Source organism: Oenanthe melanoleuca, chromosome 12, assembly GCF_029582105.1.
Source record: "Oenanthe melanoleuca isolate GR-GAL-2019-014 chromosome 12, OMel1.0, whole genome shotgun sequence".
Lineage (NCBI taxonomy): Eukaryota > Metazoa > Chordata > Aves > Passeriformes > Muscicapidae > Oenanthe > Oenanthe melanoleuca.
In genome coordinates, this window is record NC_079346.1 from 5,912,663 (window position 1) to 5,931,656 (window position 18,994).

The window sequence follows — 18,994 nt, forward strand, 5'->3', positions numbered from 1 at the left end:
GCTTCCTTCTGGACTCTGCAGAAGTTCTTTTCCTTTGGCATCTCTGGCTCCAGGAAAAAGCTTATATATGCCAAAGATGAAATGAAGTAGCTCATGATGCTTTTTCACTGGGGCCCAAGACATTTCCCAGACAATAGAAGCTAAGTGGGATTCAGAAAGTTTAAGTATTACATCAGATGCTTCAGCTGAGCTTGTGAATGAAACAGCTTAAAATTTTCCCTCAGTCAGTGATTTTATAAACAGATGATTTTCAATGATGTGATACACTTTTATTTGCTGCATCTCTTTGTGAAGCATGCTGTCTTGATATCTAATCTCAGCAGTGCTCATTGTGTTTATACTGATGGCAGAGGTAGTTGTTATTTCTGTTCAGCTATGCTCTAGTGCACTCACAGAGCTGAAAGGATAAGAGGTTGCACAGGATTTTATTTCCACTAGGACTATTATTGCTTTTAGAAAGGACTGTAGTTAAGAGTTCATAGTTCTGCATACTGGAGGAATTGTATTACCAGAGAATTAAGCTCTGGTTTCTGTAATGACTTGCAAGTAAGTGTATTCTGCTCACTGCTTCTGTGTGATGGATGTGGCATCAGCAGCCAGCAGTGGACTTGGAACACTGCTCCACAAATGGTTCTTCTGAATAATATGCCTGGAATAATATGCCTAACTTCTTAGAGAGCAAGAATTTGAAAGAAATGACAATTTAAAGTGGAATGCAGTCTCTTTAGTGGTTCATGAGTGTTATGTGCATACAAATGATCATCAGCAGATCAAGTAGCATCAGAAGTAGGTGGATGCACATCAACAATCTGCAAAGAGTTCTCACAAAGATCTTCACAAACAGTGGCTTAAAGTGAGAGGGAGGTTTTAAAAAAGCAAATTTAGAGGCGATATTAAACAGAAATTACCCTTCTTTCAGTCTGCTATCAGGAACTAGTGCAAGAGCAGAGCTGAAAAAATAGATGCAGGAAAACTCATTGATTGATAAGCCTGACCCCAGATCTGCAGGCACTTATGTACACAAGTGTTCTGCTCAAATATCACCAAATGTTCCCTTTGTTTCAATGCAGAGAAGCTTTATTGAGCTCACAGGCCATCAGCACTGCTGAGATGTGCAAATGTTGCAGTGTAAAGAAAGATATTTTCAAATTACTCAATTGGTTACAGCAACATTAGGGAGGGGCCATGAAAATTTAGTATAACTGTAGTAACTCAGGCTAGTAAGAACTGGTTGGCAGCAGCTTAGCACCTTAACTTATCAACATTTTGTTCTAAATACAAGTAGATTAGGACTTTGGACATTTTCACAACTTCTTGTTTTCCAAAGAGCTGTGGAGTAATAGGTCACTGCATTTTAACAGGAGGTTGTTCTTCAGACACAAAAATTTAACCTGTAAAGAAGAATTTGACATGGCTTGGGCTCAGTCCTGGCTTCACAGGGAGCAGTAGGAGCTGAGTGTGCTGAGTTCCTCTCCAGCTCCTCCACAGCACTGCATGGCTGCAGCTGAAACACCTGTGGCTAGATAAGTAATTTTTTAGGAATCCATCCAGCCCCTCTGTATGTAGGGCAGGATACTGGAGCATCTCAACAGGAATCCTTGTACTTATCCAAGGCTTAAAATTGTGACATTAGGTATTTGTCCATTGAATTTACCCACCTGCTGATAAATACTCTGAGGCTGCATTGGTGTTGCATGGATGGACCAAAATAAAAAACCATGTGGCTCACTCAGGCTCCTAATGATGCAAAATGGTTTTTTGAAATTTCATCTTTGTGATAAAATCTAATGCTCTGGATCATCTTCAGTTTGGCAGGTGAGATAGAGAAAGGAGATGAATAATTTAAAGCAGCTAAGAAGCTAAACTGCAACATGGCTATGGAGAAAATTGCCTTTTACTTTAGAGAACTTCTGGAAGCTTGTAGGAGTCAAAAAGTGCATCTACATAATCAACAAGAAATGTGTGAAAAGCTGCAGTTTTATATATTGTTATATCTGAAAACATGGAGATTTGTTCCCTAAAAAAAGATGCAGAGAAATAGACAGGAAATATTTTGGCATTTTTGGGATTAGGAAAGTGCTGGTGTTCTGATCTTTTATGAAAATAATTTAAAAGGGGGGAAAAAAAGAAATTTAATATAAGGACCTTTTTTGAACGGAAGAAAAATTTTTTTTTTTGCTTAAACTTTAAAGATGAAAAAGCACTTAATAGTCCAAAATAGACAAAAGAACTTTAGCATGAAAACTGGTAGAACTCATTTGAAGGCATTTGTGCATCACTTCTCCTTTCCCTCATTGACTTTTTATTTTTCTTTCACCCCAGCTTGATCTCTTTACCATTCTATTTTCACCACAGTGCAACAAACTAAATGGCTGCAACAGCTTGTGATTTTCCCAACTGTGTGCCAGGTCTTAATTGAATCACACTGAGACTCTTGGAGCCAGTCCCATGGTGTTCTCACCTTCTGGGGCTCCTCTGCAAACCTGAGATTTCCCTTTGCAAAAAGACTTTCAAGATTGGCCTCTAGCTTTCTGACTTTGTCTCAGATAAACTTGCAGGGTGTAAAGGAATATCTAATTCTGAAGAGTTCGTTCTGCTGATAAAAACATGGAGTTTTTTCATGCCCAGAAGTTAGCATTGGCTTGCATTTGATGGCTTATGTCTCAAGGAATCCAAAGATGTTAAACACAATGAGGATAAAATAATGATAAGAATGGAAAACCTACCTTTTATCTGCAAATAAGGGACATGTGGAGCAAAACCAGTGAAAATTGATTTCATCTGATCTCCAGCCAATTCTGAACACAAACATAAACTTTGAGTAATTAGTCCATGTGTGTTTGTATAGATTCTGTTCCTCTCCAGTCTTGAGATATTTCTATCCTTATGGCAACATTATTCTAATTAATGGGCCATTGTTGATTGTATTGGCTCGACAATTGATGCCATTAATGGAAATAAATCTCTGCATTTGGTAATGAACAAACATAGATTGCTGTCAGTATTGACAAATTTCATGTTAAAATTTGACAAATTATTTTGCATGGGGTGTTTGAACTTGTGTTATCCAACAATGTTGGGTTTTTTCTATATTTAAATGAATGAGTTGGTGGGGCCACATGTGCACAGTCCACAGTGTGGTGGTGGCTTTTTCTGAGTTGTTTCACAGTGTTACACAAACACACCACTCTGTATTGTTAATAATATTGTTAATACTGTTGTTCCTCCAGCCAATGGGAAGCTTGTCTTTAAATGAGTGGCACAAGGATCAGGCCCTTAAGTAACACATCCAGCTTTAATAATCCTCAGCTGGATGCTGAAGTGATTGCATTACATTCAGTAATTACAGTTAAAGTACTATCTGCAGTCTAAAAGATCAACAGGAACAAAAGCAGATCCGTTTCAAAATGTTAATTTCATCTTTAGAGCTGTTTTTTGTCAATTATGGCAATGAAAGGAAGGAAATCTCTGTTCCATGTGACTCTGGCTGTGTGTGTTCTTACATGAAGTGTTGTGCAATGAATTACACCTGTGTGCCAGCCCCTCTTGGGTGGTTCCATATGTTGGCATGCATGTCAAATCCACCTTGTTTGTGTTGGGCTCATGGCTGAGCAATGCAAATCCCAAAAAAAGGAGTAAAAAATTTTTTTTTTCTGCACTGGTAGGCATTAATGGCTCAGCCCTGGTACAGGAGCTGGAAGGGGTCTCTGTCAGTGGGGTACAATTTCTTGCCATGGTTTCACCCACCTTCATGGGTTGGTGTTGGAATGCCCTGGCCTCTCCTGCATCCATTTCCCCTGCACTGCTCCATCCAGGGCCACTGGTGGAGAAGCCAGGGGGGTTCCTGAGGCAGTCCCATACAGGAAATTTATTGAGCTCATTTAATGCAAAAGCAAATCTAAAATTGACTGATGTGGGTATCTTCCCAGTGATGTGCTGACCCAGCACAGGGCACAGGTTGGGATGTTGGTGCTGTGCCAGCCCTTCAAAGGGGGCTCTGATCATTCTGAAAAGTATCCTGAGCAAGGTCTGATCTCCTGATGAGTTTTGCATGTTGGGCAGGTGCAGCTGCCTGTCAGAAAAAATCCTGCCTGGGAGGCTTAAGTAATGCTTTTTCTATTTCCAGAGTTGCCTGCTGGTTGGGAGAAAATTGAGGATCCCGTATATGGTGTCTACTATGTAGAGTAAGTGCTGCTCCCTGTTTTGGTGTGGCTGTCAGGGGAGGAGGCTTTCCCTGCACCCCACTCTGCTGTGCTGCTAACATCTCAGACCAAGGAGGAGGAGGAGACCTTGGCCCATTACAGGCTGGGGGATGTTACAGGAGAGGGCAGCTCTGTCTGGCCATTCCCCATCCAGCCATGCTGGGCTTAGGGCAGACAGGAATGCCTGGGAGGGGGTTGAGCTCAAATAAAACAGGGTTGGGATGTGCAGGAGCCCCAGCACCTCACAGAATACTTCTATCCAGAGAGCATCAATGAGTGTGCAATTAACTGAGCTTGATCCTCTTTGTGCAGTGCTGTGGTCACAAAATGAGAGTGCAAAGCCATCCACCAGCCAGCTGTGTCAGGAGACACCCAAAAGGAGGAAAGGAGAAGAGGGTGTGACCAAACAGCCATGGCAGAGACTCTTGCACCAGGCTGTGTGGTTGTGAATAGAATTACAGGTTTAATGGCACTCTCTGTGGGATTAGAGCAGCTCCTCCTTTATCCACATGTCAGATTGCTCCTTTGGGAAACCAGAGATCCGAGCTTTGTTTCATCACTGACCCCATAAAATGAATTTTTAATTATGTGTATACTCCTGTCTAGTAGATGGCTTATGATAGCCCTCAGAATAGACATGGAATACAGTTTCTGTCTGCTTTGGCTCCTTTCTGACCCTACCATCTGTGCCTAGGGATACAAGGTTAGCAAACTGTGTAATTAAGGCTTGATATTTATTTACCAGAGACATCAAGAATATTTTTCAGCTATTAAAAGCCATGCCAAGAGATCTTTACAGGATATTGTCCTGTCACTTATATACATATGCCCATTAGTTTTGTGGCACTCCTTACTGATCAAATTAAATCAAAAACTAACTGCAATAAGACATAATTTTATTTTATTTGCTGTCTCTAAGCTAGCAGGATGGTTATAATTTTAGCATTTGTCTCTGTCCCTTCAAATCAGGCACTCTGTTATTACATAATAGTTTTTATTGAGAGACAATTGTATCATGAAAAAGTTTATATCATTTTTAAAGTAGTTATCATTTTTTCTTGGCTCTCTGAAGATATCTTGAAATGGGAAATCTTTTTCAGTGAGTGATTTAGAACTCACTTTTTGTGAGTTAGAATTCACTAACTCATTTTTTATTTAGTAAGTTAAATATTTTTCTAGTGATTTAATATTGATCTTTAGCAGAAAAAATTCTGAACATAAATCCCTGGAGTGCTTCTGTCACAATTACTTGAGAAGGTGGTTGGTTTTCATGTGGGTGTTTTAATAAAAGCATACTGGACAGGAGACAATATAACAGCAAGTTCTTAATGGTAAAATTTGCTTTGCATACAAAGATAGGCTTTAAGGTAATATATTTTTCTGAGGTCTACCTGTTCCTCTGCTGTAGCAAAACCACTACTGGAAATGGCTCTTGAACAGTTGATTCAGGGAGTCCCAGCCCTGCCCCCCAGCATCTGTGGCTGCTGTTTCCATCCCTTGGTTTACTAAGGTGGTTAATCCTCTGTTCAGTGCATGCCTTGTCTGCCATGGTGGGACTGGGCTGATTTTTTTTTTTTCTTTTCCTAGAACTGGTATAAAGTATTGGCTCTCAACATCTCATAGTGCTCAAAAGCTGCCTAAGGAAAGCAGCTGAAGTTTCACTAAATGCTGTTTTCCACTGGGAATGTTTGCTGGTGGCAGATTCTGGATAGATTTTGATGCATTTGGAGTCCAGCTCATAGCCTGCATCCCTGCAGACATTTTTAAGACACCCTGTGTGCATTGATCAGATTGCTGACAGATGTTAGGGTTTGGTTTATTTAGTTTTGTTCTATTTTGTTTTGTTTTGTTTTTATTTTGTGTGAGCCAGGAAATGACTGCAACTCTGGGAGTCTGATTAAAGCAGGGATGATACAGGCCTGTCTTTTAAAATGCAATCAGACAGTATGCCTTTCCTGCTTTAATCTCATTTTTCACAGATAGATCACTACTTTAATGTACTTGAAGGAACTAGCCACCCCTACTCCAGACATCGTATCAATACCAGAATCTGCTTGTTTTTCTAAATACTCCTTTTGGGACAACTGGATGAGCCTTGCTCCACACCCACTGCTGTTGGGTTGTTTGGTATTTTCCTCCTTTCCTCAGGAAGAGGAGTTCCAATGCCTGTTTCATTCCTGCTGGTTGCACAGAGGGTTTCCCTAATTCATGGCTCTCTTCCACCTCCAGCCACATCAACAGGAAGACTCAGTATGAAAACCCAGTTCTTGAAGCCAAGAGGAAGAAGCAGCTGGAGCAGCAGCAGCAGCCCCCAGAAGGTTGGCACCCTTGAGGGTGTGGAGGGTGGGGTGTCCATGGGGAATGTCCCCCCTGGCTGTGGCAGCACCATTCCAGTGTGTTTGTCCTTCCCTCCTCAGGGTGTAGAGGCAAAGTGATGTGCACAGGAAAGGCTGTGGTTGTCCTTCTCAGAGGATGCAGCAAAGGAGGAAATCTAAACTTAATGTAGAAGGTTTCAATGGTGTTAAACAGGAGAGGTTTTCCTTGATATGTCCTTTGTTTCTGGAAAGTTTCCAGACTTCCCAGAGCCAGCTAAAGCACGTTTTCCTCTTCAGTCTGCTTCATCAAGTTAGTCACTGTAGCTGGTGCTGTCCCAGTCTGCACTGGGACTCAGGCTGTCACAGGGGATGGGAGGCACCTGCATGCACAGATAAACCCTGCATGAGAGACTCCTTAAACCAAGACCTTTGTATGTTGTCAGGCTCTAAAATCTGAAGTAATTTCCTTATTTTGAAACACTTATTTAAAATTATTTTCCTCCCTCACAGCCACTTTTTTTTCCTTTCTTACTTTTAACATTTTTTTACTCAAAGGCAGCCCAACTACAGTGAAGGCTCTGTGGCATTTGGGTTTGTTCTTCTGCTTAGGTGCCATGAGTGGCACAGGAAGTAGATTTCATTTAAATGTCAAGTCCACTTAGATGGAAATCACATCCCAGATTTCAGTGTGAGATAGGATGTCCCAGCAGATGGAGCAGTTGACCTGGATATAGAGATCCTTCAGAACTGGGTTTTGAACATCCCATTCATGTTATTCCCTCTGTGACTCTGTTTCCTCTCTTGCCATCCTTCTCACCTCTCCTCTGCTTGACCCCCACACTCCCAGCATGTGCACATGCAGCAGCTCTCTCATGCAGTGCTGTTGTGAAACCAGTAACATTTCCCTCTCTGCCCCCTCTAGAATGGACAGAGGAGTGTCCATCTCTCCCTCCACCTGCTGCTCCAAACCATGTTTCAAACAACCAAGAGGCAGCTCGGGAAGCACCTGTGCAAGGTAACAGCCTTGTTAAACCAGTTGTAAAAGAGCAACAAGGTTTTTTTCCCGAGAATAAAATTCCCTCAGCCAGCACAAGGGCAGTACTTCCACCACTGGTGACACACCAGGACCTGGGCCTGCTTATCTGAATTCCCAGATTTTGAGACTAGCTGTTTCAAGACTATATTTGTTGCTGAATGCAAGAGGTGAATGAGATTATGTGCATCAAAAAGAGGATTGTGGCTGTTGTCTGTAGCATTCCAAGTTTTGAAAGGCACTGGACTTACTCAGAAGTTTTGTACAGGTACTTTGGGCTATTACAGCCTTATTTATTGTGTCAGTGGTCTGTGCAGCCAGTTCTCACAGAGCAGCTGTTTGCCTTAACTCACCAGACAGGACACAAATCATTCCTGAATCTGCAGCATGAGCTGAAACATTGCCAGGTCAGGCCTCCAGCAAGGGCAGGGAGTTCCACTGGTACCTGTGGCAGTAAAGTGCTCTCTGGTTACAGGTGGCTGCAAGTAGGCTTTTTTTTTTACTACATCTGAATTGCATAGCCAGTGAGTGGCATTGCCCTGGTCTGCAGGAGCCAGTGGGGAAGGTGAGAGGGGGAATCTGGCTGGAATGCATCCTCCTGACTGAGTTGGGAGCAGCTGGGAAGTGCTCCTGGGGTCTCTGAAGGCAAACCTGACTGCAGTGCTGCTGTCCCAGGCAGCCTTTCCTGCCTGGAAGAGCCAGGACCTGGTCTCTGCAGCAGGTGGAAGCAGGTCAGCCCTTCCAAAACAGATGCGGAATTTCACAGGACCCACAGCCCCCAGCACAGTCCTGAGGGGAATTAGAGTACATTAGAGTAACCCAACCTGGCAGCAAGGAAAAATTGGAGGTCTGAGGATGGCACCCTGACCACCAGGCACCTGAGTTTAGAGATGTCATCAGAGTGCCCCAGAAATGCTGATCTTCCTCCTGGAGGCATCTGTGAGTGCCACCTTTGCCATTTCCACAGTCAGGCTGGAGCAAGGGCTGCCCAAGCACCCACACATGGTGATGCAAAGGAGCCATCACACAGGGGTGATGTTGGGAGCCTGCTCAGCCATCAAAATTGTGCAGCAGTGTTAGAGCAGAGCATGAACCTGTCTCAGCACCACTCTGAGTGACATGTCCTGGTACCTGCTGATGACTCCTCCTCTCTTTCATTCCTTCCTCTTCCTTCCTCAGTGCTGCTCCCTCTTCTCTCTCTCTCCCCATTTGCAGCAGTTCTTTTCCAGCTTCCAAGCCCAGAGGTTTCCATCTCTCCCCCTGATGGCAGGGACGTGGGCACAAGGAGCCCTCCCTGTGCCCCTGGCAGCACTCTCACAAGCCTGGGTTTTGTAGATACGCTAATTTCAGATGTGATACCCTCTTGAATGCTGTAGGTGGGATGTAGCCTGTGGTGCTGCAGTCCTGCTGCTGCTGGGCAAGCTCAGCTTGTGTCTGTGGGCAGATACCAGCAAGTTCTGCTTGTCCTTTGAACCAGAAATAAGCCCTGCTGCACTCTGCCTCTCAGCTGTGTTTGTTACCTGAGACACTGGGTTGCATTCTGATAGTTAGTGCTGTTTTGCAGGCTGGGGTCTGAGCAGACCATCCATGTGCAGGATTACCCTGTTCCTCTGCCACCCTTCAAAGGCAAAAAACTACAAGTCCTCACGCTGCCTCCTCATGAATAATCTTCAAATATACATTTTCCCCCCAGTCAAAGACTTATGAGTCTCAAATCCCCAGCTCCCCCCCGAGGTCTCCTTTCTGAGCAGAGGCCCACAGCAATGCTGCTGAGGTGTTTGAAAGTGTGCCAGCTCTGCTGGCTGTGATACCCACTGCTGATCCTGGAGCTGTCACCAGAGGGCTTAGTGGCACAGGCTAAGCGTTACAAACAATTAAAAGTGCAAAGGTGTTTAGTGCTGGCACTGTGAAGTGCAGCAGCCACGATCCCTTTTCTGAGCCTGTGCAACATGCTTTTTAAGGATGTGCTTTTGTCCGTGGAGCACCTCTTTGCCCCTTAGCTGTGCTCCCAGAGAGCATCCCCAGCCCTGCAGCACAGCTGCTCTGTCCTGGGCTGCTCTTTGATTCCCACTTCACACGGGAAACCTTTCATCCACAACAGGCAAGGAGCAGAAAGGGAAGAGACTTCAAACAGTGTCTGAAGAACAACATCAACGTCCTCCCCTTTTTCACCAGAGGAGGTCACAGGGCAGTAGCAGTGGTGGGGGTTGTGCTAAGGGGTATCAGTGTCTTGTCAGAGCTCAGAACTTGCTTTTTGCTCAGCAGGCTGGGAGAAAGTCAAGTGGTGAAAAACATAACAATGCTTCTTTCTGCAGAGACTCTCACTGCAGACTCCTTCTGTAGGAGACAGAAGTTTCTGTCCCCCTTATCCTGCCCCATCCTTCCCAGCATGGATATAACCAGCTCAGGACAGAGATAAGACACACATCTAAGCCAGCATTCCCAGCTTTAATATATTCCATTCTTTAAAGCAGCATGTTTTCCCATTTGTAGCCTTGCTGCAGCTGACAAAGTGCCAGGCACTGGGGTTTTGTTCACACCTTGTGCTGCATGTCTGGATCCAGGGATTCAGGTGGAGTGTGGTGAGATGAGAGGGTGCAGGAGTGAAGTGCAGTCCTGTCCCTGCACACTGCTGTGCTTGTCCATGGACTCCTTAGAATGCGGAGGGGCAGAGGAAAAAGAGATCAAACACTCTTGCCTGCCTGCTTATAGATTTTTTCCCAAACTTCCTACACAGGAAAACCTTTTTTTACACGAAACCCTTCTGAGTTGAAAGGGAAGTTCATCCACACCAAGCTAAGGAAAAGCAGCAGGGGGTTTGGCTTCACTGTTGTTGGAGGAGATGAGCCAGATGAATTCCTCCAAATCAAGAGTTTGGTGCTCGATGGTCCTGCAGCGTTGGATGGCAAAATGGAAACAGGTACTGATGCTTTATATCCACATCATCACAACCACTTGGGTTTGTGTGTTTGCAGCTGGTTTGAAGTGCCATTCATAAAGGACTGTAGCCTTCATCCCCTTCTTGGGGAGAGGCATTCAGCTTTCCTATTAGTAAGTAAGGTAGTGAGATACATTGAGGAATATATTCAGAATATTGGAAAAGAGCACTTCATGGGCTGGAACTCAATCTCAGTGTCAAAATACCCAGCTGGGGCACTGCCACTGCTCTCCCCACACTGATCTGAGGAGTGGAACCAGCAGTTGTGGGGTTTCACATCAGTGGGTTCCTGCTCCCTGCTGTGGCATTGGATGATAGATTTTTGTAGGGCTGCACCATGTGTTTGTGTCTTTGTCATGCTGCTTGTCCCTTTCCAAAGCTATTCCCCAGGAATGGGCAGAGCAGTGAGCTAATCTGAATTTCCTTGTGTGGAGGCACCAAGGTCAAATTCATTTTGCCAGAGATCAGGTCCACCACAATTTAGTGGCAAAATATGAAGTATAGTTTAGTGGTGGACACAGGGTGCTGGGTTAATGGTTTTATTCAATGATCCTGGAGGTGTTTTTCCACCTTGATTCTATGAAATTTTCTTAGGCTTCTTCTGAGGTCACAACCCCTCACTTTCAGCTGGAGCATCATAGCACTTAGCATCCCTGTTTTGCAGCCCCAGTGTTAATAAAATAACTCATAGCTTAATCGATATCTGGATTTCAGGCTGAAGTATGAGACATGACATGTGGCACTCACTGTGTTTGAGCAGTTGGTATTTGAGAGCCTTCTGTTACAACTCCCATGTGCTCTCAATTTTGTTTCTATCATATGTCAACGTGTAACAGTGAGAGCCGGACTTCAAAATAGCTGTGAAACGGGCCATATACCATCATCTAAATCCGTTAATTGGCATGAGCCAATTCTGTTTTCACTTTCAAAAACATTTATGTGCATAAAGGCTTTATGCCTTGAACCCACAGTGTTTGCTTGCCCAAGTGTCACCATTCCTTTTTCTTGTGCCGAAATGCTGCTGTTGCCTGTGAGTGGTACCTGTGGATGCTGCAGATCTGCTCTCAGGCTCTAGTCCTCACCTTCCTGCAGTGCACAAATGTTAAATGCTGCTGGGAACCAGGGCAAAAGCAGCCTTGAAGCCTTGAGTTTCTCAGGCTTCACAAGGACAAAAAATTATAACAATGTTTGTACACCTACAGGGTGTGTGAGAGCCGTGTGAGTGTCTCGTGATATTTTACAGAAAGTATGTTTTCAAAGAAGTGCTGCCTTCCTGAACCAATAAGTCTTTTCTATTCTGTTTTGCATGTATTACCCTACATATAAGTCTAGTGTTTCTTTAAAAAATCTTGCTCTCTTTCTGCTTCTCCATTGCACAAGGAGCTATGTTGCATTATTCTGTCCTATAACCTAAAATGCAACACACAAAATGTATTTTCTTGGTCTGTGTGCGCTGCAGGGGACGTCATAGTCAGCGTGAACGACACCTGTGTGCTGGGGCACACTCACGCCCAGGTGGTGAAAATCTTCCAGTCCATCCCCATCGGCGCCAGCGTGGACCTGGAGCTGTGCCGGGGCTACCCCCTGCCCTTTGACCCCGACGACCCCAACACCAGCCTGGTCACGTCCGTGGCCATTTTGGACAAAGAGCCCATCATTGTGAACGGGCAGGAGAACTACGACTCCCCGGCCAGCCACAGCAGTAAAACGGGGAAGGTCAATGGCGCCAAGGAGGCGCGGCCCAGCAGCCCGGCCGAGGCGGCCTCCAACGGGCCCCACGGCTACCCCAGCGACACGGTGTCCTTGGCCTCCTCCATAGCCACCCAGCCTGAACTCATCACTGTGCACATCGTGAAAGGGCCCATGGGCTTTGGCTTCACCATAGCAGACAGCCCCGGCGGGGGCGGCCAGAGGGTGAAGCAGATCGTGGACAGCCCGCGCTGCCGCGGCCTGAAGGAGGGCGACCTCATCGTCGAAGTCAACAAGAAGAATGTGCAGAGCCTCACTCACAACCAGGTGGTGGATATGCTGATTGAATGTCCTAAGGGAAGCGAGGTCACGTTGCTGGTGCAGCGAGGAGGTAAGTCTGCAAAACTGCTTTCAAACACCTTCTTGAAATTTAAATAAAAGGAAGAAATGCATGTCGCAAAAGATCTGCTCTGCTGAGCTTCTCTCTAGAATTTTTCTTTTTTCCTGAGGTGTGGGAGCTACCTCAGTTGGCAGTTGTCAGGTCACATAAATGGTTAAAATTATTTATTGTGTGCTGCTGCAGTGTGGGGGATGCCCATGCTCCCACGTGCACACAGAGCTGGTGAGGGGCAGGAGGGTGTGTGGTTACACGTGTGCTTACACCTTTGCTTACATAACAAACCCTGCTCAGAAAACTTGAGTGTTTTAAATAGAGCATGGACATTCCTGGAGCTATTCTGAGATATGGAAAAGGCTGGTAAGATGTTCTGTAATTTGCAGTGTTCAAAATCAGGTGCTTAATGACTCTTCATTGGGGAAGGATTATACCTGGGATACATTTGGGAGCATAGGAGAGAATTTAAATTTCTGCAAGTTGTAAGCAATTGCCATGTGACTTCTGCACATTTGTTTGCTGTGCCATTGGGAGCTGAGCTCATTTTTTGGTAGCATTGCTGAGGCCCCCAGCAGGTACAAAACCCATCCCACAGGCAGCCCACGTGGAGCAGGGTTGGCAAGTAGCCCATCAGTGGTCAGTCCATCCACAGGAACTCTTTCCCTGCACACAGGAAGTGTAAAGTAACCTGAGGTAGCACCCTTTAGCCTCTGGATTGAGGTTACTGGGGTAGGATCAAGCTCACAGGTCGTCTCTTGAGTGCAAAATCAAGGGCAGAGGGGTCAGCTCTCCCTCCCTCCCTCCCTGGCTTTGGCAGTGGGGCTCTCAGAGGGACCAAGGGCTGTCCCCACTGTGACACCTGTGCCATGCAGGTTTTTATGGACAGCACACACATGGGTGACAGGAATGACCTCTCTGCAGAGGCAGAGCTCAGTGGACAAGTAGGTGCTGAACATAGCCCCCAGCCAGTGTGTGTGTGCTATAAAAGTACTTTCCTGCTGACTTTTCTAAAGTGTTTTGATTGTAGTAAACACCAGAAGCCAGTCCATTTTTACAAGGGACAAGTTGTTTCCTGGATTCACAAGTCAGGTTTGTTATTTCCCAAGACCTATTTCAAGGCATTGAATACATTGATTCTGCAATTAATAGCAGCTCTGGAGAAAGCACTGCCTTTCCTATACTTCTTTCTTTCCAAGTACTTACTGTGGTTTTGTATTTTGATAGTAAATTAGGGAGTAGAGAACAGAATATATTAAGAATTCTCCAATTTTCAAAGTGTGAGTTACTTAAAGACTTTCAGTACTAGAGAGATTTTAAAAATGCACTTCATTCTCATGATTAATATATGTATTATGGAGAAAATACGTTTGGAAGAAAAATAGCAGCTATTATTAATCCTCCTGGAGAGTGCATATATATCTGGTAACACCATATATTAATTATTTGAATTGTGCCTGACATTTAATAATCCTCCTAAAGCCTTGAAGGCATAATGAAAAGTTTTGATGAGGAAATAAAAGCCTAGTTTTAATAAAATAGTAAATAGTTCCCTGTTAATCTTGTTGAATCTTTTTTTTTAATTTAATCAAGATACTAACCACATTTGCTATCACCTTCCTAGATAAGGTACCATGTCAGTCTCCTTGAACTGCCTCTCTCCCTCCTTCAAGGTCCTCACATTTCCATCTCAGCACTTGCAGTTTTGGATTTCACACTCTTGTGGTACAGAACTTGGAGATCCTGGCAGCCAGTCCACAGTTAATCATTGAAACAAGGTTCTCCTCACAGCCAGAGGAAAGCTGGACCAAAAGGCACTCAAGCTATGGCAGAGAAGCCAAGCAGAGTATGCACAGTAGGCTCAGAATCAAAACCAGTTAGGTTTGTTTAAGGTTTCTGAGGTGATGCTGGGAGAGGAGAGGCTGGACGTGCCCCAGCTATGGGCACTCATAGCCCAGAAATTCAGCTGTGTCCTGAGCTGCAGCCAAAGCACCATGGGCAGCAGGTGAGGGGGGGACTCTGCCCTCTGCCCCACCCTTGTGAGACCCCACCTGCAGCACTGCATCCAGCTGGGGAGCCCAGCACTCGAACCACAGGCAACTGTGCAAGCAAGTCCAGAGGAACCCACCAAGATGAGAGGGATGAGGATGTGAGATGCTCTGCTGTGAGTACAGGCTGAGAGCTGGGGCTGCTCAACATGAAAAGAGAAAGCTTCAGGGAAACCTTATAGCACCTTCCAGTCCATAAATGGACCTACAAGATTGCTGGAAAATGACTTTTCACAAGAGTAGAGACAGGACAAGGGAATGGCTTTAAACTGGAAGTAGGTTTATTTAGATTGGATACTGGGAAGAAATTATTCCCTTCCCAGGTTACCCAGAGAAGCTGTGGCTGCCCTATCCCTGGAGGGGTCCAGGGCCAGGATGGGGTTTGGAGCAGCCTGGGGTAGTGCAAGGTGTCCTCTGCCCAGCAGGGCAGTTGGAACTAGATGATCTTTAAGGTCCTTGACAACCTAAACTATTTAACAAAACAAAAGGTGGGGCTGGCTAAAATCCACCTGGCACTCTGTGCTGCTGCACTGGGTCCTTTCCCCTGCAACTTTACCTCGTGTCACCCCTGCCAAGCCTCTCCTCAGCAGCCCCATCCCCAGACAAGGCGCCGCTATTTATTTTGGTCCAGTTGCAGAAATGTATTTGGCTCGGGTGTCTGATAAGCTCCTTCAGGGCTTCTGAAGCTGTTCTTCAGCTTCCCTGTCACTTGTCCTTTCCTCCTTCTCCCTCTGGTGTCCAGTGAGGAAAGTGCTCAGATGCTGTCAGCATTCTTCCCTCAGCCCAACACTTGCATTCAGTCGCTGTGCAGGAAGCATCCCTGCAACACCAAGGCTTGTATTCAAGGGCTGTTGAAAGGATTTTCAGAAGTGATTACTAATCAAGCAGAAAAATATCAGAGAGAGATGTGTAATATACAAGAAAAGCTCTGCCTGCTCCAAGCTGCTGGTGCACTCTCAACAAGGAGGTTTAATTGTTGAAATGCAAGCCCAGAGCTGCAGAGAACAGCCTGTAAAATATTTACTGTGAAGCGTGTTCAGCTGAAGTGCTGCCTTATGGGAGAGGGTGAATCCTGCTGCTGCCTTTGAGTGAGGAACACAAGGATGGTTTCAGGAGGGATGAAGCTGAAATATCCCCTCTGTGTGTTTGTGTCATCTAAAATCATTTTCAGGATTGGAGCAGAGGGGTAAATACTTCAATACCAAGTCTGATCACAGAGAATTTGCTTTCCAGAGGCCTCACAGAAAACTTACCTTGCCTATGTTCTGGTTTAATTTTTAATTTTCTTCTTCCTCCTCCCCTCCGTGGGTTGAATCATATTGGTGTTGTTTTCCTGCTTCACCTATATGTGGATAAATGGATAAAACTCACTGATCTTGGGGAGTTCAGAAAGAGTTCAGCCCCCAGGGTGCAGAGGGTTGATTGGGCTGATTGGCAAAGCTGCTTTTGCTTAGCAAAACTAAGGGACAGAGGGGACAAAATAATTATTGTCTCTATTAGGCAGAAAAGATAGAAGATGCTTAAATGAAGGAATTGGCTGAACAACTGTGTGTTGTTTGGCTGTGAGTAATTTAAACTGGAAACGAGGAGAGAGTGCCAAGCCATTAGAGCCTGTAAGTCAAGCTGGAGGAGGCATGAAGGCTTTACTGCCTGAAGGTGAAGCTCAGCACGTTTGAAGGGGACAGGACATGGTGCCTGCAGCAGCAGTGAAATGCTTGATAACCCAGCAGGACCATTTGAGAGCTCTGCACCTGAAAGTAAACCACTGCTGCTGCTACAAAATGCAGAATTAAGCATATGTTTTTGTCCCTACTCTGGAAATTGTGATTACATACTTTGGTTATTTTAAAGAATTACTGTTAATGCAGCCACAAAAGGTACAACTTTATTTTGAATGTTTGTAGATGAAAAAGGTTCTTTTAACCTTGTACCTACCAAGTACATAAAGTACTTTCAAAAAAAAAAAGAATTTAAAAAGCAAAGAAACAAGGTAATATTATTTGCCACTTGAAATCCATTAGTCATTGCAGCCTTGCCTATGCACTGTAATCAACTGAAATAAGCAATTCTCAAATACCTCTCCGTTCTGCACAGACTCTATTCACAATAAAAGAAACATTTTGTCAGAATAATTTCCCTGCTTCCCAAGTGACTTTTGTTCTGGAAGCTGTGTCTGTGTCTGTGTCTGTGTTGGGACAGGTGGGGGGCTGTGTCAGAACAAGTTATTCTGCAAAACTACTGTGCTGTAGTTTTTGGAATCACTAAGATCTAATATTTGTTTCAGTGAAAACTTCCATGTATTTTATATTTTGTGAATTGCCTCTGATTAAAGAGGATTATTTTTTTCCTTTTTCTAGGTCAGTCTTCCGGTTAACCAAAATATATGTTTAGTTTGTGTTCAGTTCCAAGAATTACACAGAGCAGTGTTTGTGCAGGTTTGAACAGACAAATTACTTTCAAAGCTCTCACAGTTAGTGCTTAGTTGCATCTTTATTCACTGGAAGGTCAAAAATAGCATAAACCTTGAGCCTGATCTACGTAATCCCCTGGAAGATGTGTTCCCACTTTGCTCCAGATCAAAGTAAAGGCACGCAGGTGAAATGTCACTCACATGTCATGTGCAAATCAGAGCCATTTCTAATTGCTTTCCCCAGTGCCAACTCATGTTAAACTGGGGAATGGGAACACATCTTCTGGAAAAAATATAGATGCTAGGTAGTCATATAGATACACACCAGAGTGCCAAAACAAAATGTGTTTTATGGGAAGAAGAATCAGTGCAACATCTACTTGTGTAAATGGCCATCAGTGGGTATCTGAGTCTTACCTGCATGTAAAGTCCATAATAAATTCACTATTTATGGTTCAATGGAATGAAAGGTGCTTGTGGGGAGCACTGAGGATGGTGGAAATAGGGATAGGTCAGTTCCAATGCTCCTGCTCATTTGGTCCTCAAGTCAGTAGATTTAAGAAGTTCCTTGTGACAACAAAAATTTGCAACAATGGAAAAAAATTGCAAATATCTAAAGCAATAAACATATTGAGTCTCCTTAGCTACATGGACCTTCCCTTGCTGGAATTCCCACCTGGAAATTAAGTTTTCTCTTCCTTTCTTTAGCTGAAACTGGATCATTAAGTGGTAAGAGAAAAAAGAAAAAAAAAAAAAAAAAGAAGGAGGGATGAAATTAGAACTCCTTTTCATTTGCTATCCCTAATGATGTAAAACCATGGTATAATTAGAGCTGCAATCAGCTATTCAGTGCAGACTTGAATTCTTTTGAACAAGTCACTCTGCTGTTTACCCTTTAGGCTTGCAGTGAAGAGTGAGTTGAAAGTCATGCCACTTGAACATGGAGCTGCCAGAAAATTTCAAACTGTCTTAGCAGCTGCTGAATTAGAGAGAAAGTGAGTCCAAACTGCATTTGGGACAAAAATCCCAACCTGGGAGTCACCTGATGGTTACCACAGAGCACAGAGCCAGAGCCAAAGCTTGTGGAAGGGGAAGAAAAGTTCCCCATTTCCAGCAGAGTTTTCAGCCCAAGCACAGAGGGAGCAGAGCTTTGTACTGAGGTTTTTGTGCTGTGTTTGTATCTGGGGACTCCCTGGACCCATCTGGCCAAGCACAGAGTTTCTGGTGCCAGGCATTGTTCATGTGCCACCTTTATGGTTGGTTTTCTTGTGGCAGCTCCTTCCCTGGACCCTAGATCTAATTCCTTTCTGCCCTCTGGTGTACTCAGTTGACTTCTAAGCTTTTTAAAAATCCATTTTCAAATAATCTCTTTTTTCCTTGTCTTACCTTCTGTCCATCACCACCAGCTACCAAAGCTCCTGGTACTTTCTACTCAGGTATCTTCCAATAAACCTGTTTGTTGAATCTTTCAGTTTGTCACTCAGTAGAAGTTGTTCTGAGCTGTATGCTGAAAAATACCTGGTATTGTAGTACAAATAATACCATCAGAATCATAGGTATCCCTCATGGGTTAGGAAATCATATTTAGGAAATCAGAATTGTAGTATGCTTAAAGAACTGCATGTCCATGTGTAAGGCCAAGATTTATTTTTCAAGTTCATTACTTTGTAATTCCAGAGTTATGGATTTCCTGGTTAAACTTGGAATGTCATTTGGCATTTAAAAATCTGTATTCAATTGTTTCCTCTTGTTTATTTTTGTTAGTGTTTCCTTTAAAGAGCTTTGCCTGGCAAGAAGGGAATCAGATTAGTGAAGCTGATTTACAAACAGTTTACAAACTGTGTCAGAAATGAGATGTTTTTAAAAGTTTTGCATTGTGCCTTTTTGCCATTTTCTGGAAGCAGACAGTCCTAGTAAAAAGGGATTGTCAAAACTCAGGTGCAGGGAAGGAACAAGGCTGGGGGAACC

At 44.2% G+C, this 18,994-nt stretch overlaps 1 protein-coding gene across 25 annotated transcripts in view; it reads left to right on the top strand.

Annotated features, from left to right (window-relative positions):
- The window catches only part of MAGI1 (membrane associated guanylate kinase, WW and PDZ domain containing 1), a 326,216-nt gene that overhangs the window by 259,529 nt on the left and 47,693 nt on the right, over window positions 1-18,994 (top strand). For 13 of the 25 annotated variants that reach the window (XM_056501109.1, XM_056501110.1, XM_056501111.1 and 10 more), the window contains exons 8-12: window positions 4,127-4,184; window positions 6,432-6,520; window positions 7,440-7,532; window positions 10,288-10,470; window positions 11,948-12,568. In XM_056501109.1, coding sequence (XP_056357084.1) covers window positions 4,127-4,184; window positions 6,432-6,520; window positions 7,440-7,532; window positions 10,288-10,470; window positions 11,948-12,568 — 1,044 coding nt within the window. The remainder of the gene's footprint in view (window positions 1-4,126; window positions 4,185-6,431; window positions 6,521-7,439; window positions 7,533-10,287; window positions 10,471-11,947; window positions 12,569-18,994) is intronic. The other 12 variants (XM_056501127.1, XM_056501128.1, XM_056501118.1 and 9 more) reach the window with 1 other exon arrangement.